Here is a 24,279-nt window from a genome sequence, read left to right on the forward strand (position 1 = left end):
GGGTGGATGCCGCCCCCCTCCTGAGAAGAGTAGCGCCTAGATTACAGTTGTACCACAAACAAGGTACTCCACTCTTTGCTTTAATTATTGTCCAATCTCCTTAATCAACGTTGATCTCAAATTGTTTAAGAAGGTTCTAGCAATGCGCCTCTCATCACTGCTAACAGACTTGGTACACTCTGATCAGATTGGGTTTTTCTACTCTCAGGACAATACTACGCAAGTCCTCAATGCTGTACACTATGCTAAAATAAAATATATCCCTCCTTGACAACTATCCACAGATGCTAAGAAGGCCTTTAACTGGGTGGCTTGGCTCCTTCTTTTTGCAGTGCTAAGCCACATATGCCTTGGCCAGGTCATGAGGACTTGAATACAGTCCCTCGCTTCTACCAAGGACAATGACGTTTTTTCATCCCCATTTCCCATATGTAACAAGAAAAACACAAAAAAGTATAAATTTTGTATCCCTGTAATTACAGTGACCTACAGAATAAAGTGAACATGTATTTTACCGCATTGTGAATGATTTAAAAACAAATGGCGAAATTGCTCCTTTTTTTCTCCATTTCCCCCAACTTAGTTTGCATCTCTGATAACAAACTTTGGGCTATAGCTTGTACAAGAAATATGGACAGGGAGGACTTCAACTCTTTGAACATTTAAAAAAAATGGCTGATGGTAAAACCATAGCACATAGTTCTAATTAAAGGTTGATCTGAAAAAGGTCAAAATAATAATCAACACAACTTTAAACAGATAAAACCATTAATGTATATTAAAATATATAAAAGCAATTCAGGACGATGAGAAAAACTGTGAAGATCCTGCCATAATATTCTCTAATAATCTCAGAGGACCGAAGAGAGACTATTAGAAATAAGGCCCTCTTCACACGGATGATATTTTCATCCAAATTCTTTCCAAGTTTATAACGGAGTAAACTTGGATACAACTAGGACCCATTAAAATAAATAGGGCTATGCAGAAGAGCAATTTTTTCACAGTCCAACTGTCCATATCAAGGAAAAAAAAATTAAAAATAGCTTGTCCTATTCTAGTCTGATTCACAGACAAGCGTAAGACATGCACGGTCCACTCTTCCTCACTTCGGACAGCACACGTACAGGTTGTCCTTGTGTTATCTGATACGAGTTAAGGCCCATTTAAACGGACCGATGATCGCTCAAACGACATTCTGAGTGATAGCTTTGAGCGATCATTTTGCATAAACTATTAAGTAGCTACTCAGCTACTTAATAACTTATTAGCGTGCAAATGAAACCTTTAGCTGAATGCAGGTAATAGGCCGAGGGCTCTTATCTGCATTCAGCTCCTTTGTTCTCCAATGGGTAACAATGCTATCAGCACTACCTGCTGAGAACTCAGCGTGTGGTCCTGATAAGACGGTATGACGATTTTTAGGTTGGCCTGAATTTAACGATCAGCTAGCAGTGCACGAAAAGTGCCTGATGGCCACGTGTTTAGACGCAACGATTATTGCTCAGACGATCGTTTTTTAGCGATTTTTTTTGAGCGATCATCGCTGCGTGTAAATAGGCCTTTACACCCAAGAATCTTGAACGCAATTTGCACTTGGCTGTCTAAATGAGGCCTGAAGATAATTACACTGGTAGCTCCATGGGAGTCAAATTAAAACTCAGCTCTACCTTGTAATGGCATTTGCAAAACATACAACAGCAGTGAATTACAATAAGGCTCTGTTCTCATCCTGTCTCATAGCTTCCATAATTCAAGCCACGATGCTGTGCTGTAGAATATTTACTAATGGCACCTCACAGACCCCAATGACTTACAACAGGGGCCGGAGTTTTAAATGCAGCAATATGCCTCATCAAATCTGATGAAATTGGCAATAGAGGCTCCAAATGAAATAGAACAGAGCCTAATATGTCATCAAACACCATAGGAGTCTCTTAAATAATCTAAAACTGCGGATGTACTAGACAGGACATTAAAAACTCTCTTTTCTTGCTTGGATGTTATTCTCTCCATCATGTACATCAGGTGATGATGAAAACACGTGAATGGTGTTCCATGTTCCAGAGCAATGTCAACCCAGTCTTGAATACAGGCCATTGGTGTTTCCTCATATCCTGCAAACATGGCAGGGTTTGCCAAGAGGCCCCTTGCAGCCATCACACCTGAAAATAACCAAACAAAAGTGAGCTATAACATGCAATTATAAGAGTTAGCTCCACAAAGGTCTTTCTTCAATACCACTGACCGTCATTACTGCTGTACTAGTCTAAATAAATGGCTTTGCAGGTGGCCAATGTATTTTACACTTGACTGACCATATCTTAATATCTTTCTGTAAGGCACGGTGTGCAACTAATACAGTTTATTAAAAAGTCCCTGGAACAAGGATTGCCGAGGTCCCCAGAGAGAAAGGTAATGTGTATTTAATACAGCCATCATGCTGGCAATACATCAGATTCTACTTCAATCACAGAGAAACCCCACAAATCATAATGCACTTTCATATGGAAGAAACTACTAATGTTATTAATAAGGTGATATTATTAGACCACTACAGGAGGATAAATGCATTTCTCAAACTTATGTAACGTTTAGTACAACCAATCTAAGGCTGCCTTCATAGAAAATAGCTAGCAGTGAAATGGTTAACTGGTTTAATACTGTGTGTGCGCGCGTGTTGCATTCTTGTGAGGTATCTCCAACACACTTCTACACACAGTTCTCAGGACTTAACACTGTCTACAGATGTGTTTCTTATGAGAAAGACCTGCAATGCCCACCACTCATAAGAGGGGAGCTACTCCTTATCTCCTGCCTTGGATTCCTTGATCCAGATTGGAATATTAATAGAGTATGCTACTTTGGTATATAGGAATTACATGTTCACATAGCGACATACACACCTGGGGCGTAAACATATGTCAATCACTAGCGTCATTACATACTAGGCCAACAATGAGCTGTTATGATGTTGGGAGGGACATGTATGTAATTGGTGTGTCATATTCAGTATATTTGTATTGTACTTCTTTTCAATAAAGCAGAAGGGTATGGGGGCTGACGAATAGCATCCGTGAGTTCAAATACAAATATTCAGGCATGAAGCTTCTCATTATAACCAATCTGGAGCAAAACAGTGAAATCTTCTGGAATATGATTTATTCCCATAACAGGGATAATAACCTACATACATGCTATCATGCTGCATGTAATAATGCTACACTCCGTAGCAATTTACCATCTGCTCCCGTTATCTGATGAATGTTCTCAGCTTCTTTTAAACTTCTGATGTCACCATTAGCCACAACAGGTATTGATACGCTGTCTTTGATGACCTTTATTGCATCATAGTGTACAGGCTGATGCCTTTCTTCAGACAGTCTCCCATGCACAGTGATCCAGGAAACACCAGCAGCTTCAGCTTTCTGACACAAGTCAACTGTTCTTGCAATGTCAGCATGGATCCTAAAAGGACACAAATCATAGGAAGGAAAATTGGGAATATAAATAGTTTTTAAACCTAATGTCTGTTTTGTTACACTATCAGTTTTCTAGTAACAGTTTAATTCCTGCTCTAATGGGCAGGTTCAGAGGAACCGCCAATCCCAACCATTTAACCTTGTGCATGGCACAGTCAAGAGTAACTGCAGTATGATCAGCTTTCTCTGTGGCACGTTCAGAAACAGAGAAACCCCTGAGTAGTTAGCCCTTGGAGCCTAGAAAAGGACCCCATGGCTGTTTATACATTAAGACTGCTGTTGCAGCACGCTAAGCATTCTTCTAAGAATTGCCTGTCCTATAGTGACACAGATCAATATCTATTAACACACAGAAGTATGCTAATACATTGTAAGTTTAAAAAATATGTAAAGAACAATCCCTGATGGATGTAAAAAAAATATATTAAAAATGGAAATAAAAAATTACAAAAAAGCATGCGACTTTGTAGCACCATGTGCAAGGATTTTCGGAAGGGGATGGCTTGAAATAGAAGCCCTACCCTAAAAAAAATGCCCTAGCTGCAGTTTAATAAAAATAAAAAAAAAAATAAAAAAAAATCCCCGCACTCAGGAAGGGCTGGCTGCGATTCGTTCTTGAGCGCCATTGCTCAGCCAATTAGAGTCAGCGCTCAATAATTCATTGAATGGCTGTGATTGGTTTATTGAGCGCTGTCTCTGATTGGCTCCCGAGCACTGTTGCTAAGCCAGTCACAGCCAGCCCTTCCTGGAGGTGGGGATTTTGATCCTCCAATCTAGGAAGGGCTGGTAATAGATGAAAGACAAGTTCCGGATTTGAAGAGGAGACCCGTGCCAGAGATGACAGTGCCTCTTAGATGATGATTTTTTTTTTTTTTCCACTGAAGCTAGGGCTGAGTTTAGGGCTTTTAGAGTAGGATTTCCTAGTGTAAAAGTTGCATTGCACCAAAGGAAAACCGTGTTTTTGTGTGATGCAACACAAAGGAAGAGTCTGTAAGGCAACACGGACTACAAAACCCACCCCCGAAAAACAACGCAAATCGCGGCTGGATAGAGCATGCTGCAATTTTGTATTCTCGCAATGTCACAGGCTACAAAACATTGCTCATGTGGAAGAACTCCTAGGAAATCATGGGCTCTACATACATGCAACTTGTAGCACTGTCGCAATGCGACAAAATCGTCCACGTGGAAGTTGCCTAAGACCTACATATCGGGAATGTTCATACCTGTCCCAGGTGCCATACCTAATGACAGGTTCTCTTTAAGGCTAAGTAGGCATGGTAATTAGGTGTCTAAGGCCTCATGCCCACGGCCGTGTCAGACTCCGCCGGCGGAATATCGCAGCGGAGTCCGACAGTGTGCCCCCAAACACCCCATACTCACCTCTCCATATCCGCCACACGAGTCTGGTCTGACGCGCTGGCGCGCATGTGCAGTACAGCACATGACGCGCCGGCAGTTGGCAATGACGTGGCCAGCGGTGTCGCGTAATCACGCGATACTTCCGCTGTGCTCGTAGTGCAGGTATCGCATGACGGACGGCTTCCATTGACTACAATGGAAGTCGGATGCGTGGTTTCCCGCGGCAATTAGAGCATGCTGCGATTTCTTTCACGCTGCGGAATTCCACAGCGTGAACATTGAGCTATTAGGTTCAATAGAACCTAATAGCTGTGGGATAACGCTGCACATTTCCGCCGCAGAAATCCGTCCATGGGCATTAGCCCTAAGTCACTGTATTATTATCACCTCTATAATATAACATTATTAATGCTGTTAGCAGGAGGGATTTGAAAAAAAAAATCTAACTGGTTTAAGAAATATTGTAGCTTTTATATATATACCATCAACATCCTACAGACTGCAGTCTTTTTTAGTGAGGTGCAGTTAAGGCGGACAGTTTGCACTGAGGAGATTATAAGCTGCACAGTCCTTTGGCTGCAGCAAACTCTGCTTAAAAAGGTAACCTGTCACCAGGTTCATGCTGCCCAGAATAGGTATGCTCATCAACCCATGTAGGTTTTACTCTGAAATGATTCTTCATTTTTGTGTATATGGAGAGAAGAGTACAAAACATACAGTGGGTTGAGGAGTATATCTGTCTCGGGTACATGTTGCGCATGGTTCCGGCAGCATGAACCTGGCGACAAGCTCCCTTTAACCCCTTAGTGACAGAGTTTTTTTGCTTTTTTACTTTTCGTTTTTTCCTCCTCCCTTTTAAAAAATTGTAGCTCCTTTATTTATCCATCGACATCGCTGTACGAGGGCTTGTATTTTGGGGGATGAGTTGTATTTTTCAATGGTACTATTTATTGTACCATTTAATGCACTTAAACTTTTTAAAAATTCTAAGCGGAGAGAAATGGAAAAAAAACGACATTCCACCATCTTTCGGTGTGTCCTGTTTCTACAGCACACAAACTGCCCCCCCCCCCCCAAAAAACTGATAACTTTATTCTATGGGTCAGTACGATTACTACGATACCAAACTTATATAGTTTTTTCTTTGCTGTACTACATGTATTTTTTTTTTTAAAGATATTTAATTTTTTTAAAATTATTTTCTGCGCACAATAACTTTATTTTTCTACTGACAGTTATTTTATGTGAGGGCTCAATTGACTTTTCTATAGCTTTTTATTACATTTTTTCTGGGAGACAGGGTGACCACATTCACCGTGTGGGGTAAATAATACATTACTTTGATAGATCGGACTTATACGGACGCAGCGATACCAAACACGTATTTTTGGTTTATTATTTTGATTTTTTTATTGCAAGTATGGCAAAAGGAGGGTTTTTTGAACTTTTATTACTTTTTTTCTTTTAATAATCACTAAAACTTTATTGATCTTATTTTTACACTTTCTTCTAGTCCTCCTAGAGGACTACAACCAGCGATGCTCTGATCGCGCCTGCAGTATGACGTAATGCTATAGCACAGTGGTGGCGAACCTATGGCACGTGTGCCAGAGGCGGCACGCAGAGCCCTCCCTACTGGCACGCGCCCCATCGGCCGCTCACCACTTGTGAATACCAGCAGGGGCCGCGGCTCCCCTGCCGGCATTCACAAACAGCACTGCTAGCGGCACTGATCCCGGAACACACTGACTTCAGTGTGCAGCAGGAACCCCTCTCCCCCCTGCCCCGACGTCTCCTACTACTTGGTTCCGCCGGGAGGGGGGGAGGCGTCCAGCAGCGTATGTGTCAGAGTGTGTGCCGGGAGCATATTAACACTTTCTTCCCCACTTCTGCAGCAACCAGCAATTCCCAGCAACCTGATTGGTTGTTCGGGTTGGCTGATTCACCAAACAACCAATCAGGTTGCTGGGAATTACCTATTGAGGCAGAAGTGGGTAAGAAAAAGTTAATATGCATGCCGGGACCAGAAGAACAGCTTAGCTTCCAGGAGGAGGGGGAGGTAAGTATGTGGGTCTCGGGAGGGGCACTGTGGGGTGTCACTACTGCACTGTCGGGCCGCTGGGGGGGTGTCACTACTGCACTGGGGGCCGCTGGGGGGGTGTCACCTACTGCACTGGGGGGCGTCACCTACTGCACTGGTGGGCCGCTGGGGGGGTGTCACCTACTGCACTGGGAGGGGGGGGGGCGCTGGAGTGGTGTCACTACTGCACTGGGGGGCGTCACTACTGCACTGGGAGGCCGCTGGGGGGTGTCACTACTGCACTGGGGGGCCGCTGGGGGGTGTCCCCAATGCACTGGGGGGGCCGCTGGGGGGTGTCCCCAATGCACTGGGGGCCGCTGGGGGGTGTCCCCAATGCACTGGGGGGCTGCTGGGGGCCGCTGGGGGGTGTCCCTAATGCACTGGGGGCCGCTGGGGGGGGGGTGTCCCTAATGCACTGGGGGCCGCTGGGGGGGGGGTGTCCCTAATGCACTGGGGGCCGCTGGGGGGTTGTCCCTAATGCACTGGGGGCCGCTGGGGGTCACTATTATCGCTGTGGGGTGGGTTACACTATTACCGCTGGGGCCGCTGTGGGGTGGGGGTCACTATCACCGCTGGGGCCGCTGTGGGGTGGGGGTCACTATCACCGCTGGGGCCGCTGCGGGGGTCACTATCACCGCTGGGGCCGCTGCGGGGGTCACTATCACCGCTGGGGCCGCTGCGGGGGTCACTATCACCGCTGGGGCCGCTGCGGGGGTCACTATCACCGCTGGGGCCGCTGCGGGGGTCACTATCACCGCTGGGGCCGCTGCGGGGGTCACTATCACCGCTGGGGCCGCTGCGGGGGTCACTATCACCGCTGGGGCCGCTGCGGGGGTCACTATCACCGCTGGGGCCGCTGCGGGGGTCACTATCACCGCTGGGGCCGCTGCGGGGGTCACTATCACCGCTGGGGCCGCTGCGGGGGTCGCTATCACCGCTGGGGCCGCTGCGGGGGTCGCTATCACCGCTGGGGCCGCTGCGGGGGTCGCCATCACCGCTGGGGCCGCTGCGGGGGTCACTATCACCGCTGGGGCCGCTGCGGGGGTCACTATCACCGCTGGGGCCGCTGCGGGGGTCACTATCACCGCTGGGGCCGCTGCGGGGGTCACTATCACCGCTGGGGCCGCTGCGGGGGTCACTATCACCGCTGGGGCCGCTGCGGGGGTCACTATCACCGCTGGGGCCGCTGTGATGTGGGGGGGTCACTATTATTGCTGGGGAGTGGGGGTCACTATTACCGCTGGTGGTGGGGGTCACCATTACTGCTGGGGCTGCTGTGTGGTGGGGGTCACTATTACCGCTGGGGCTGCTGGGGGGGGGGGGGGTGTCACTATTACCGCTGGTGTGTGTTTACAGGTGGCGGAATGGGCAGGGCTGTTTCACAATAGACAGGGTGCAGATTCTGACTACTTTTTGGATGCAGAAATGCTGCAGAATTTTCCCCAGTATTTTCCACTGAGGACATTGTGCAGTATATCCGCATCCAAAAAGCAGTCACAATCTGCACCCTGTCTATTTTGAAGCGGCCCTGTCCTTTTTAGAAGGACGGGGGTAAAATCGTACGTCATGAAAAGCCCCGCCCCCTGACATGTTGGCACTTTGCGATAAATAAGTGGGTTTTAGGTTGCAGTTTGGGCACCCGGGCTCTAAAAGATTCGCCAACACTGCTATAGCATTAGGTCATACTGTTTTTTGAAAGGCAGTCTATCAAGCCACCCCACGGGGATCACAGCCATTCAAGAATGCAATGCTCTGCTGGCGTGCACGAGGGAGCGACAGCGCTGCCGGAGAGGAGTATTGATTTTTTTTTCCACACTGTATTCCCGGCATACAAGACGAAAAGTCGGGGGTGGTCTTATACGCCCCGTCGTCTTATATGCCGGAAAATACGGTAGTTCTGTTTGTGCTTATTTTAATGCTATATTTAATTCAGAAGACAAAGGAAAGCTAAGCTGAGATGAAAAAATTATTTTGGCCTGGACTTCCACAACGGCGAGGCCTGAGTATCCCGTTAATATAAGTAATACAGTAATGATGAAACTTACCTTATTTTAATTGAAACACAAAATCTTTCATTCTCAACTTGGCTGCGTACTTGTTTCACCATATCACTGACTAGTTGAGGCTGGTTTATTAAACATGCTCCATAGCCTTCAGACATTACCCATCTGTAAAAAATAAAGGAAAAAGAAATTAAAAATTCCATGGTTAACCTTCTTGCTGCCAGGGGGTTTTTGAACATTGTGCAGCAGAACAATTTTTACACGTTACATAAACAGAAAAATCCTAGATGACTAAATGAAAAAAAATAAAATCATACTAACTCCCAAAGCCATATATTTTCAGAAAGTAAACATCTTGTTTATTGTCAAAATGCCACTCAGCACTTTATTTACACAGTCACCTTCATGCAATTTTGTAACAAAGCATAGTTTTTTCGTTCAAAAGTATTTTATTCGCATAGTTTCAACAATATAAACATTTGTCAGTCATTTGCTAGCAGTTTGAAATGGCACTCAGTTGTCTTGACAAAAGTAAATAAATTCTTTACACTTCTAAAACGTCGACTATGCATCTCTTTTCCTACTTGGTCAGGTTATACTGTCCAAGGTTAATAATCTTATACTACAATATAAACCTAACTAAAAAAACACAAAAAAACAGGGGGGTTCAGGGAAAAAAAAAAAGAAAAAAAAAAAAGGGGGGGGGGAGAGGGAGTAGGGTTAGATGAGGGTGCTATGGGCGGTAGGACTTTGGCACCAGTTTGGGCATGGTTTGAGGAGGTAGGGGCCAGCTCCGGGTAGCACCGTGCCCTGGTCCCGAGCGCCTCCTGAGGGGGCCCCCCTCATATTTTGGTTCAAATAAGTTTTTATTGTATATAAGTCTGGCATGTAGTTGTATAACTTAAGCATTGCACGGAATGGAGATAAGCTGTAGAGGGATCTATGAGGACGAGAGGGGAGAAAAAAAGAGGGGTGTTCTGGGAGTAGAGCGAGTCCACCCTGAGAAATTCCGTCGGCTGACGGGAGTAAAGCGGTAATTACTTCAACAAACATCATCCTCTCCTCTCCTCTAGCTTTATGTGGAATTCAAGTCTGGGTGTTGATCTCGAACTCGTTTGGGATTGTAGAGGGGAATCCTCTTTTCCAATCAGGTAGGCTTAACTCAACTAAACACGGACACTCACGTAGACGTTTGGGGGGGAGGGAAGACACTATCCATTAGGGGGCAGAAGATAAGGATGTGTGGGAAGGGTAGAGGAGGTGGGATCAGGGTCAGGAGGCGTTCCCGGGCAGTTACTTCTAGTTGCTAGCCCCAGTAGGGGGCTGGCCGACTGATCCATGATCTATCCAACCTTTAAGGTCGTCTGAGTCTCTAAACGCGACCCATGGTTGCCACGTCCTATAGTATGTTTCCCAGGATTTCGGGTCGTCAGCCCCCAATTCGTCGTATCTCATGAGGGTATGGAGTTCCTCGACCCACATGCCCCTGGTTGGGATAGTTGAGGATCGCCAGAGCCTTGGGATAAGTCTTCTCACTGCTATTATGAAATATTTTAGGATGCTTGATTTAGAAGTTCTTATGTTGCCTGGGAACAGTGAGAGCAGGGCCATTCTTGGAGACATGGTTACCTCTGAGTGGTTGATATGGTTATAAAGTTTAGTTACCTTTTCCCAGAGGTTGGCCACTGGATGGCATTCCCACCATATGTGGGTCATTGTGCCTCTGCTCCCACTGCATCTCCAGCACAAAGGAGATACCTGGGGGAGGATCCCTTGAAGGTGGTCGGGGGTCCTGTACCACCTAGAGACTATTTTGTAGTTGAGATCTTGGACCTTACCTGCTGAGGAAAGCTTATGGGTTAGGGCCCAGATTTTATTCCAATCCTCATCGGTAAAGTCCTCCCCTAATTCCCGTTCCCAGGCCCCTCTGTAGTTCGGAGTCTCCTCCTCCACCTCCCGATCCAGTAGCAACTTGTAGAGTGTGGAAATCATGTGCCTCTGGCTTAGGTCCGACATACAAAGTTGTTCAAACGCCTTTAGGGGCGCCGTCAGTTTTTCTTTCGGTGTCAGCGAGCTCACAAATCCTCTCAATTGCAAATACTGAAGCCAGAATCCTGGCTGAGGTGGGTGCTGGTTTAGGATCTCGGTCATAGGTTTCAGACCCGTCTGGGACACTACGTCCCTCACTCTGGGACAAAGCATAGTTTTGATAATAATATTTGCTGACCGAAAGTGTGATCCAGGCAAAAAATGAGATACACAATACCTTCTCAAAATAAAAACTCACGATGTGCAGAGTCCCTATATACCGTGTTTTCCCGAAAATAAGACCCTGACCTATAATAATTTTTGCCCCAAAAGAGGCACTAGGTCTTATTATACTTACCTAGCAGGCTCCGGCTGCTCTTCGCAGCTCTGACGCGCTTCCCGAAGTCCTTGGCCGCTCATACATCACTTCCTCGTTACAGGACTCATAAATCCTGCCTTTTTGGAAGTGATGGCTGTGATTGGTTATTTAACTGCTGCACAGTCAATCAATGCAACAGTTTAAAAACCAATCACAGCCATCGCTTCCTGGAGGTGGGATTATTGAATCCCTTAACCAGGAAGTATTGTTCTACGAGTGGCTGAGGACTGTGTGAACCACTGGAGAGCAGCGGGAGGGACCTGGACCGAGCCTGCTAGGTAATGTATTTTTTTTTATGTAGTGTAATTAGCGCTAATTTTCTGGGTAGGGCTTATATTTCAAGCCTCCCAAAAATTTGCTAGGGCTTATTTTTGGGGTAGGTCTTATTTTGCAGGGAAACAGGGTACCATGTAGGGCTATGTTTACATGCATATATTTTTGTAAAATATGGTTTTAAGCTAGAAATGAAAAAAAAAAAGAAAAACTATAAAATACAAGAATTAAACACCTTGAAAAGTCAATGCACCCCTAAACTCTACATACTTCTCGAACGTAGACAATCTGCTGTGCCTGCAATGTCACTGCACTACGGACAGAGCTGTCTGCTTCCGGATCTGTCTGCAATGACAGCGGGTCATACAAACGGTTGATCGGCAGGGAGCCCAAGCGGTGAACACCCAGTGATCAACTATTGATGGCCTATCCTGAGGATAGGGCATCAGTAGTAAAGTCCCAGAAAAACTTGTTAACTTCTTCCTGCTCCAGGAAGAATGTATAGGTTATCACAATTTTATCTGTGAAGCCGGTATATCTTGCTTGTGTAGAATTTGTTATTAGAAGAATAAGCATTCAGGAGCTGCTCCGGAAATCAAGACAAATCACACACAATTGGTGTAATCAGATGATTCCTTACTTCATGCATCAAACAGCAGGTGTTTATAATGAACAATAAGCATGAGTTTGCTGTGTGTGGCTTAATATCAACCAATAGAATAATAGTACATTCTTATCCAAGTTAGTGAGATAGCGAGGACATTCTTATCTTCCAATCAGAAACAAGTACACAAGGGTGGTCTTCTTATCATGTCCTGTGTCCCACTCTCAAAGAGCTTGATGACACTCCATGACTTCAACTTGCCTAGGTTGCAAGAGTTGGTTTATCTCTAGTATAGATAAGCTTCTGTGCTGTTATATCTCGTTAAGCCCAATAATTATTTGGCATAAACATGTTTTCTTTACTCTAATCTCTTATACCCACATAATATAAATACTTAAATCAACTATATTTTTACTTATTGATTTCTCATCTCTAGCATTACAATTATAGAGATCCTTTTAGGAATATATTCTCTAACATATACAACATGGATGGAAAGGGGTTCCCACGATATGACATTTACATCATATGAATGGCATGGGCTTGGAAGCTGACCCTGCAGCATCCACAGTGGGATATATTCCACTTTCTCACAAAGGAAATGGCAGCATCCAGGGCGTAGTGCAAAACGATAGTTTATTCCTCCAAAATCTCGCTACGTTTCGACCCTCTTGGGGTCTTTATTAAGCATAAAGATAACATACATCAAACCCCAACATATAACAAACTAGTAGTCGTACCACCACCAATCACCTTTACAGAATCACATATGTGTGCAATCATCATTACCTTATGGCTCAACCTCCTGGTCTGGTAACTTTCCATTAATAATAACGTGGGACGCATTCTCCACGGCTGTCTCCATGTGTAGTATATGATGTACTGGTGTCCGGCGTTTTCTCTATCTAACTGCGCATGCGCGAGATATGTCAAGTCCCCTTTGCTCTTTTCCCCTTTTCTTTGTGATGTGATATGTTTTACACTCCAATGAGAACGGGGTGCGATATAAAACAAAGATTTTCCCGAATAAACAAACTTAATTAAGCATTAAAGAATATAGTTGATACTTTTCTTTGCTCTATAAAGAGGACAATGGGGTAATTATCAACAGGAACTAATTATTGTGAGAGTTTGGTGCTTTTGTATAACTGAATTGTGCCCGACATGAAACTCGGGTCGTTGGGGAATACACTCCCGGTTCTGAGATACACAGCTTTCACATTCACACTGCTGTAGTCCGATGGCTTGAAGCACAGAGTTTTAGCTCCGCCCACATACATAGGACTGCTTTGAAATCAGAGTATTGCAGCGCTCCGTGAGCTGATCCCTTATGGATCACGACCTATCGCGGTATTTTGTATGAAGCCCCGCGCAGAAGCACTAATGTAGATGAGTTCCGATGGACGAAGGGCGGAAGAAGGGCGCTCGTGGGACTTGACATATCCTGCGCATGCGCAGTTAGATAGAGAAAATGCCGGACACCAGTACATCATATACTACACATGGAGACAGCCATGGAGAATGCGTCCCACGTTATTATTAATGGAAAGTTACCAGACCAGGAGGTTGAGCCATAAGGTAATGATGATTGCACACATATGTGATTCTGTAAAGGTGATTGGTGGTGGTACGACTACTATTTTGTTATATGTTGGTGTTTGATGTATGTTATCTTTATGCTTGATAAAGACCCCAAGAGGGTCGAAACGTAGCGAGATTTTGGAGGAATAAACTATCGTTTTGCACTACGCCCTGGATGCTGCCATTTCCTTTGTGAGAAAGTGGAATATATCCTTGTTGGGGTCCTTGCAGGCTCTGACCCCTAAACCTTTGGCGTGCATCCTATGGACTTATTTGTCATCTCTCCATAGGTTTAAAAATCCTGAGGTGTGCTGTAAGTTAATCTAAGTGAATTGCATCCACAGTGGGAGCCAGCTTTCACGGACAGTCTGCCTCCCACTGCATCAGCGGAGATTGGTAAGAACACAAATCACCGCCATCAATATTGATCATGGCAAGTATAGAGTTCACACAGGAAGTGAGCATCAGCTGTGACATTATTGGCCCTCTGCCATGAAATCAATGAGTGTCAATGGGTATGGCTTGTAATGTAAACCACAGCAATAATACACTTCAGTACTTTTGTACTTCAGTGCATTATATGAGTGATCATAAGATATTAAAGTGCCCCAAAAAACAAAAAGAAAAAAAAAATAAAAAATCAAAATTTTACATAAAATTAAAAAAACGCCTTATTTTTGCGCAATTTCCCCTTGTTTGTAAAACAAAACAATAATTTTGGTATCAGCAAATCCGTAATGACCCGTAATAAATTGTAAATACATTCATATCACGCAGACAAATACCGTATATACCGGCGTATAAGACGACTTTTGAACCCCGAAAAATCTGCTCTGCAGTCGGGGGTCGTCTTATACGCCGGTAATACAAAAAAAAAAAAGTGTAAAAAAAAAAAATTTATTACTCACCTCCCACGGCGTTCTGTCGCGCTCCGGCAGGATGTCGCTCGCTCCGCCAGGCTGTCGCTCGCTCCTCGTCCCCGGCGCAGCATAGCTTTCTGAATGCGGGGCTTGAAATCCCCGCTTCCAGAAAGCTAATACACACGCCGGCAGCCATGACAGCATTGAATGGCTGTGATTGGCTAAAGCACACGTGGCTTCAGCCAATCACACTATTCAATGACATCATTGAATGGCTGTGATTGGCTGAAGGCGCACGTGTTAGCAATCACACCCATTCAATGATGTCATTGAATAGTGTGATTGGCTGAAGCCACGTGTGCTTTAGCCAATCACAGCCATTCAATGATGTCATGGCTGCCGGCGTGTGTATTAGCTTTCTGGAAGCGGGGATTTCAAGCCCCACATTCAGAAAGCTATGCTGCGCCGGGGACGAGTAGCGAGCGACAGCCTGCCGGAGCGAGCGACATCCTGCCGGAGCGCGACAGAACGCCGTGGGAGGTGAGTAATAAAATTTTTTTTTTTTTCTCCACTGAATACCGGCGTATAAGGTGACAGTTGGGGGGTCGTCTTATACGCCCCGTCGCCTTATACGCCGGTATATACGGTACCATTTATAGACAAAGCAAAAGAAAAAAAAAAAGCCAAAATGCTCTTTTGCCTCCCAAAAAACAAAAGTTTGTGATAAGAAAGTGGTATGTACCATAAAATGGTGCAAATAATCATGCAAACAAGCCGCACATAGCTCAGTACATGGGAAAATAGAAGCTATTTGTCTTAGAAAAAAAAAAGGTTTACATAAAAGCGTTTTTCTTATAAAAAAAGCAAAAAAACCTAAAAATATATAATTTTGGTATTGTTGCAATTGTGCTGCAATTTTTTTCTATTATACAGAGTGACCACTGTAAAATAGAAAAAAAACCATAATGATAAAATTTGTGTTTTTTTCACCCTGCCTGTCAAAAAATAAATAAAAATAATAAAAGTTTGGTAATACACATACACACACATACCCAAAGTAGTAGCAATAAAAACAACAGCTCGCTAGGCAAAAAACAATCCCTTATATAGCTGCGTTGATGGAAAAATAAAAAAGTTTTGGCTTCTGAAAAGTGAAGATGAAAATCCTCTAAAAAAAAATAATTGCTTCTTTAACCCCTTAACGACTGCCCTTGTGTCTTTTGATGGCGGCCATTATGGGGCCATATTCTGCAGCGCTTTTTTTTAATGCCACTGCTTTAGAGGCCTGGAACGGGTCTTCCGTGTTGGGGGTAGTGGGTGCTTGGCTGTCGGATAACAGTGGGGTACTTGCTCCAACATCGGGGACCAAAGAAACCTTGGATCCCTGGTGTTTAACCCTTCAAATATCAGTGCAACTGTGGAATGTAAAAGGCTGACAGAGGGAGGAGGCTCCTTCTCTCACCCATCGAACCCCCGCGATGTGATCGCGGAGTCCTGATAGATTGGTTGAATATAGTCTTTGGGTCTGCCAGCTATGGTGGCCTATAAGGCTTTCTAATACACTACTATACTGAAGCATAGCAGTGTATTAGAAGAATGATAAAAGATGCTGATACTAAAGTCCCTTAGTGGGACAAAAAATTAAAGTTAAAAAAGTATAACAAAACAGTAAGATAAAAACATCGAAACCACACCTTCCCCCCTTTAACTATGTAAAAAAAATCACATGTGGTATCGTGTGTATAATGACCCAAAGAATAAAAAATGTGTATATTATTTAACCCGCAGGGTGGACATCATGCAAAAGAATATTACATTATATTGTAGTTCTGTGCAGAAAATAGGACTGAGATTATTGCGTTTTCTGGATTAGAGTGCTAATTTTCAGAATTACTGTCATCAAAAAACTATTATATAAGGCTGGGCTACATGGTGACTTCAGCCGAGACACACATCTCATGGCCAAAGATTGTAGTATTGTTGTACTATATCGGAACTTAAAGGGGTTGTCCCGCGGCAGCAAATGGGGTTATGCACTTCTGTATGGCCATATTAATGCACTTTGTAATATACATCGTGCATTAAATATTGGCCATACAGAAGTTATATACTTACCCCTCCGGTGCTGGCGTCCCCGTCTCCATAGCGACGACCAAACATCTCCTCTGGTCGCCGCAACAGTCGCGCTTGCGCAGAGAAGAATCCTCTTCTGGAGGGTCCAGGCTCACGAGCTGCACCATGGCTCCTCCCCCTTCTCAGTGTCATCGCGTAGCTCCGCCCCCGTCACGTGGTGCCGATCAGCCAATGAGGTGGCTGTAATCGGCAGTGGAGCTCAGACTGGAGAAGAACATCCACGGTGCACCATGGGAGAAGACCCGCAGTGCACCATGGATGAAGACCAGCGGTGCACCTTGGGAAATGACGGTGGCCATCTTGGAAGAAGATTTTTATAACTTCATGAAACAGCTTCATGGTGAGTAGAAACGCTCTAAAAAACCGATTTACATGGGTAGTTTGTGATGCTTGCTTAACATGGGGGACTGGGGTGTGAAAATTTTTTCGTTTTGGCCGCGGGATAACCCCTTTAATGTACACAAATGTAGTCAATTTGCACATTTCCGTGATGTGACAATCACAAGAAATCCAAACGTAATGATAGCAGACAAGTGTTATTGCTACAGTAAGGGGAAGAACGTTTAGCCTTACCTTTGAGGACATCCACAATTAAGATCAATGCCTCCAGCAAAAGGACAGACAAGTAGAGCAGCATCAGCTAGAACCCGGGCATCTTTTGCAGCAAACTGCACAACAAGTGGCTGATCTCCTAAAGGAGCACATTAAAGGGGTTATCTGGGGGCATAGTGTGACACAAAACCTTGCAGTAATAAAATCCCAGCATCCATACTCGGCCTTCCGTGCTTCTCTACCGCTACCGTACTTCTGGTCCCCGCTGGCCTTCACTACCGGGTGTAGGGAGCTGCCAATGACGTCCCCACCAAAAGGCCCATGTGACCGCTGCTGCAAATCACTGGTTCACTTCAGCTGGTGAATAGCTTCAGCTCTCAGGTGACCCAGTATCCGTCACCATCACTCTCCTTCCGGAAGTGAAGTTCAGCTGGGACAGGAGAGCCGGCAGCGGTGGGGCGAGTATGGATGCTGTGATTTTATTACCAGTAACAATGATGGCGCCTGTAATTACACACTTATCTGACCTGGTAAGCAGATGGTTTCCATCGCACAGTTACCTTGGTTTGTGGTGAATTCACTGTCTCTGGCTTTAGCAGACTTGATGAAGTCCGCAGCAACTATCATTGGTGTATAGCACAAGTCACAGCCGTACCTTCTCACCAGGTTCCTGAAAGCCAATCTAGCCAAGGAAAAAGACCAAACATCTTATTAGGAGCTGTAAGGGTTAACAGAAGTATAACAGAAGACATGATGCTGTAACGATGCAAAGTCCAATAGAGCTCATTGATTTTAATAGGATCTATCGGAGTTTTGGCAGCAAGAAAATTGTCCTACATACTGACTTATCCTTGACGTACAAAACACCAGAATGCTTGCTTGAATCCCGATAAAGGGTTTTCAGCACATGTGAAAGGAACTCAACTTTACAAGGATCAAGAGAGAATACTATTCTACAACACATATTACATAGCAGTTAGATCTCAGATAATGTTCTTGCTTACTGTGCTGCCCTAAATATAAGGGTCCAAACTAGTAGCCGAAACAGCACAGAAAATATGCTGTTTGGCCACTAGGAGTGCTGAAAGAGTACACCGGACACAGAATATGAGCCAGGTGTACCCATGAGTGTCCCCCACCTACTGGGGCAGTGGCTGACAGGCTGCTATGTATACACATATATACAGTGGCTCATAGGGAAAAGCACTCTTCTCAGGAATACACCAGACTCAAATTATGAGTCTAGTGTATTCCCTCAGCACAATATTTGATTTGCCGTTTTGACTACTAGTAGGATCAGCAGCTTGCTGGCCTTACATAAGGCATCATAGTAGGCTGGCAGGTCCACCTAAAAGTGACCCTGCAGGTTCACAACAAACTTCTGTCCCAGAATCGGAGGAGAGTATATTATCTGTAGTCTTCTTCTCTTCTGTCCCTCCAAACTGCCCCGTTTTCAGGCCTTCCCAGAGGTTGCAGCAATGTTGTAAGTACCTAATGCACAATGTGCACTGTTCACCGATTGGCCATTGGTGATCATATGAGCAGCTCTGGCCAATCAGAGATAAGGTACAGTGCATAGATAGTGTAATACCACCAATGCATTAGGTAGTCTGGAGATTGCGTCGGCCATCTTGGACAGCCTAAAATAAGACCTGGAACTGATCAATCAGGAGGGCAGCAAAGAAAAACAACTGCAAGTAATATGCCCTCTTCCCCCTCCAGTCCCAGGACAAGGTTTTGTCCCAAGACCAGAGGGTCGCTTTAAGAATGTCCTATGATAAGGTTGAGATAAAATGAATGAAGAATCCCAGACAATACTGAGCAGTACTTACTTAGAATATCGCACCATGGGGGCACATATCTTTACTACATTCGTAGAGCTGAACAAGTCTGATGGGTTCGGTGGCAGCCATGGTTGGTTATCACCAAGCTGAAGATGCATGGCAGCAGAAAAAAAACCTATAAAACACCAATTAGTTAAATCACAGATTTACATGTAAACTATTTTCCATGCAGTAAATAGGGGGTTCTTTACTGTAAGAGCAGCATTGTTTCCTCACCTGCCTAAAAGCTTTGCACCGTGCTGTGTGTTCACATGACCAGCAAATGTTACCAATTCTAAATCCCCTTCATGTTAATTTATGCTGGGGAGTTCATGGAGGATTTCATTCCTTCACACAGGTAGGTGAAATCCGCCATGAATCTGCGCCACTGTGGAAAATCCACAACAAATCAGCGACAAGTGAGCGTCCCCTTTTATGTCACATGGGATGTATTTGCTGCCACAGAAGATCTGTGATAAAAGCACTTCCAAACCTGCACGTGTACAGATACACGGACATTCACATGTGCCCGAGATGTGCGGGTCGCTGTGCGGGTCGCTGTGCGGCACGCTGATATGTGCTATTTCTGTCAAAGAATCGGAAACGCTGCAATATATTTTACTCAATTAAAGCCCATGTGAATACAGCCAATCACATGGCTATTATGGCCAAATGTTTAAACATTTCTCAGTTCGACACTCAGATGGAAAAAACGTCCGTGTGCGCGTGCCCGTACATGCGCATCTGCAGCGTGTTTGCCCTGGAGTTCACCCTAGCATTCGGGCTTCACACACAGGTTTTTTTAATTGAAAATGCACTTGCAGTTTTTTCGGCCAAAGCCGGTCATGGATGCAAGAAGAACGAGAACTATGAAGGAAGAACATCTACTTCTCCTGCCTGCCGGATCCACGTCTGGCTATGGCCCCCTGCACACGGGCAGAAATTTCGCGGTGGGATTACCTGCAGAATTCCCACACATGCCCGCCTGCATAGGATTGTAATACAAAACGCAATTCTATGCAGACAGCCGCGATTTGTCCGTATGAAAACACACGTGGAAAACAAATCGCGGCATGTTCTATTTCTGTGCAGGTCTCACAGAAATGTCACTCCCAGCTCGTAGCTCTGCGCATGAGCCTGCTGGGCGGCAGCCGGCACATCACAGAGCTGGAGCCGCGGGAGCAGGTGAGGGCCCACTGGTCCCTGCAGGGGCGTGGGTCAGATCCCCTGCTAGAAGTCTGCAGGCGGCCTTTGGCTCAAAAACTGCAGGTGTGTTCTCTAAAAATAATGCTGTGTGAAGCCACCCCGGCCTCATGTCTACGGGGAAATTAGATTTAGCAAATCTGCGTGTGAAAAAAAACGCAAATCCGCACCCGATAGGAAAGCATTGACCATTCGTGGTTAATTAAATAGTCGCGGATGGTATTTTAAGTGATTTGTCGGTTTCATGCACGTGAAAAAAACCCGCGACCTGCTCCATTCGTGCGGGGTCACGCGTGCGGGCGCTCCTAGAGCTCATATCTGAATCGATCTCCCGCATGAAAAAAAAGACAATTATAGTGCATCCGCAGCAGAAATCCGCGCAGGCCTGATTTTCTTCGTGGCGTGAGGCCTAAGGCTCCTTCACACTGGTCACAATACTGCTGCAAGAAAAATCGCTGAAAAAAAACAAACAACAAAAACAAAACAAAAAAAACGCACTTTTCTTCACGCGCTTTTTGAGCATTAGCAATGCTTTTTACTGAGAATTGCGCATCGCTGCCGCCCGCAACTTTATTGCACGACACACAATAGCGGTTTCTAATGTTAAAAGCGCATTACACGGGAGCTGCAAGTTTGGGCGCTGCGATGCGATAAAACTGAGGCTCTACAGGGAAACATGGGGGAGAAAAAGAAGAAAAACTCAGAAAGATAGGACATGCTGCGATTTACAAATCACGTAACATCGCAGAAAACATGACAGATGGGAAGGAAACCATTCAAAAGCACGGGTGTCATAATGCTACGGGGCATACCCAGCGGGACTGAGTAAATCCAAACAACCAATCAGGCTGCCAATGGTGTGGAGTTGGGTGTAAAAGGCTAATATGGAGCTGCCAGCAGGCACAGTCCTGGTTACTGGGTCCACGCTCCGAGCATGCTCAGAGTGCAACGATGAACATACCTTGTACCTCTCTAGTTACCAGGCTCCATCTCTATAACACCAGCGCGCTGCAGGCATATCACCCGGCACCGGCCACCATGCCTGGCAGCAGTGGAGGGAGGGGTGAGCACTACCTGCCGGCAGCAGCACACGGCTCGCATACAGCTCCCTGTTTACCAGTGACGTCCCCGGCGCCGGCTGATGACGTGGCGGCTGGTTGGCAGTGACAGCCCGCATCCAACATGGAGGGGAAGCAGAGTTCCTCAGACTTGCTGGGCGGCTCAGTGAGGGAGATGCTGCGGGACGGTGAGTGTGGAGCCATGGCCGCAGGTTACAAGCAGCCGCCGGCCCCCTATAGACTGGGCTGTCCCCCCACAAGGCAGTGCTGCCTCCTGGAAGGGTTCTTCACACTTGCTTTTAGGGTGCGTTCACACAGACAGGTTTTGCGCCGGGTGGCGGTATGGAGAGAACCCCCCAGTGTTACCAATACATTGGCTCTGATCGTTCGCCCGCAGCGCTGCTGATTCCTTGTAAGGAGTTGCCCGTTATTTCTTGCAAGCCGTGCGTTTTGCTTTTTGAGTGCGATGTGATTTTTAGCATTGGAGCGCGTGCATTAGCGTCACCAGTACGATGCGTACAGCGCACTGTGCGGGCATGTGGAGCGGCGCGGTCACAAGCGCGGTATTGGCTTCTTGGACTGGCGCCGTGCCACCAGCGTGGCCGCAACATGATTTATGGTTTGGATTTCCATCTCTCTGCTCCAGAAGTCACAGGATGAAGCACTTCGGGTTTCTAACCGCACTGACGTCATCTCTGCTTTTTGAAGCTGAACACGTAGCGCTGTTTTATCGTAATTCTGTCTCTCTGCCCCAAAAACAGAACGGAAAGAGACTGAAACGTAAAACAGAAATAAAAGCAAGTATGAAGGAGCCTGACTCGGCTGTTAGCGGTTCACACCGGCGTTACCGCCATTACACTGGCGCAATCGGCCTCCACAATATGGGGGGGGGGGGGTGCAGCGGAGATCTCTCATTCGCTGCCTCCATTCTCGGGCAGTCGGTCATAAATGAGTGACTCCTGTTTACACGGGGGGATAGGCGCTTAGCTTCCAGGGGGGCTGACAACCAGGTGACCCCAACAAGTGCGCTCAGTGGCAGCGGCTGCGAGTACAGGGGTGACTGTCACCCAAATTGGTTGTTCCCAGCGATTATTTGGGTGTGATCCTGCCTTGTAATGTTACCCTAAGTAAATTCTCCCACTTTTGCTGCGGTCCGTTTCTCCTAGTCCGCTATGGGGGTCTTCTGTGCACATTTACAATGGCCGCCTGAGCTGAGCATATTCTATCCCGATCACGTCTATAGGGGGATCGCTGTGATGGCGAGAACTTATTTAGTAGTTACTACGGTTACACCACAAACATAAAGTGCAGTTTCTGTTCTTCGTAGATCTACTGTAGACATAGTCGCCATGTTAGTGATTTCTTGCGCCATAACGTTACATGTTCACGGACCGTTGTAACCCGATTATTTATCCACGGCTGGTATTTCTCTGGCTTCTTGTTATGACTTGGGTATGACTTCTTACACTCGCCACTCTTTACAGCGTTCATTGTGGCGTTTCCAAAGCCACGATTTTTGAGTGCCGTCCGCTCTATTTTCGAGCGGTTTAAGCGCTTTTTAACACAACTCGTCGCCTATTACAGTGATGGGTGCAGTAAAATCCTGTACAATGCCTTTGAAAACACCACTGTAAAGTGCGGTAAAACGCCATGTTTTTGAATGCGGCATTTTGCTAACGCCTGTGTGAGAACGGGCTTATACTTGGCAGTATCCGGCACGCATGGATGGCTGCGCAGCTACGGCCGGTGTTGCGCATCTTCAGACTCGGCACAGTTCTACCTCTTCGTATGTTTCTATGGCAAATCCTTTTGTGTTTCAGATTGCTACACTGATTTTCTCCGTGATGACTTTGATGTGAAAACCTATACTTCCCTGTCCATTCATCAGGCGGTGATCGCAGAGCAACTGGCAAAGCTGGCACAGGGCATCAGCCAGCTGGATAAGGAGCTGCATGTACAGGTGGGACTGGTGTAGCTTTACATAGGACATCATGCTAGAAATGATAGATTTACTACATTCCAGAGGCCAAAATATATTTCCTTATCAATTAGATGTTTATTTTCTTTTCGGATGTAAACTATTAGTACATTTTGTTAGACTATTCAAACACGGACTCGCTCAGCCAATCAGAAGGCAGTTCTGTACTGACAAGAAGCAAAAGCTCAGTAGCTGTGCTGTCTGTAGATGGTTCTCTCTGATGACCTGAGCTATCTTCATTTGCCCTGTAAGTGGTTGTACCACAATTATAAGTTATCTAAGGTATAGGGGATAACATGCTGATCAGTAGGGTTCTCACCACTGAGGCCCCCCACCAACCTCAGGAATGGGGGACCCATGTTCCCCATGCTCCTCACTGTGGGGTTCCCCATCCTCCTCACAGTGAGGAGTAGATTGAATAGAGTGCTGGTCACTTTCAATGGGACTGCAGAGATACTAGAGCCCCATCTGTCCGTCAGCCCCATTGAAATAAATAGAGCGCCGACCACGCAGTTTCGGACAGTGCAGCATTCTGAATGATGTAGCTACAGGGAGAGAAGCATCCACCACAGTGTCAGAAGAGTGGGACATGAAAGTCCCGTTCACGTGATCGTTGGGGGTCTCGGCAGTGAGACTACCACTGATCAGCAAGTTATACACTATCCAGTGGATAGGAGATAACTTGCAATTGTGGTACCACGTCTTTAAAATGACTCCATGAGACAGAAGTGGGAGGAGTACCATTACCTGCCTCTCTCCCTTTGTGGCGTTCTCCTGAATATTTGCTGGTTCCCAGCGCCTTTTTGGTCTTCCAATACGGTTGCATCAGTTCTCTGGCTACCCAGTGCACACTGTGGTAGTGCATTGGTAGTTTAAGACA

The 24,279-nt window shown here is 45.8% G+C and overlaps 2 protein-coding genes across 2 annotated transcripts in view; one reads left to right on the plus strand and one right to left on the minus strand.

Annotated features, from left to right (window-relative positions):
• Positions 1–456: 456 nt before the first annotated feature.
• DUS4L (dihydrouridine synthase 4 like) lies at positions 457–21,555 on the minus strand. The gene is made up of 7 exons (XM_066591935.1): positions 21,325–21,555; positions 19,170–19,296; positions 17,898–18,019; positions 17,359–17,476; positions 8,970–9,092; positions 3,242–3,468; positions 457–2,165 (listed from the first exon to the last, which is right to left on the minus strand). The coding sequence occupies exons 2-7, from the start codon at positions 19,277–19,279 to the stop codon at positions 1,918–1,920; spliced, it is 948 nt and encodes a 315-aa protein (XP_066448032.1). The 5' UTR covers positions 19,280–19,296; positions 21,325–21,555; the 3' UTR covers positions 457–1,917.
• COG5 (component of oligomeric golgi complex 5) overlaps positions 21,494–24,279 on the plus strand; it is a 299,093-nt gene continuing 296,307 nt past the window's right edge. Inside the window, exons 1-2 of the mRNA XM_066591926.1 lie at positions 21,494–21,609; positions 23,242–23,381. Of these exons, the coding sequence (XP_066448023.1) occupies positions 21,546–21,609; positions 23,242–23,381 (204 nt within the window). The 5' untranslated portion in view covers positions 21,494–21,545. The remainder of the gene's footprint in view (positions 21,610–23,241; positions 23,382–24,279) is intronic.

Source organism: Eleutherodactylus coqui, chromosome 2 (genome assembly GCF_035609145.1).
Source record: "Eleutherodactylus coqui strain aEleCoq1 chromosome 2, aEleCoq1.hap1, whole genome shotgun sequence".
In the NCBI taxonomy this organism is placed as follows: Eukaryota; Metazoa; Chordata; class Amphibia; order Anura; family Eleutherodactylidae; genus Eleutherodactylus; species Eleutherodactylus coqui.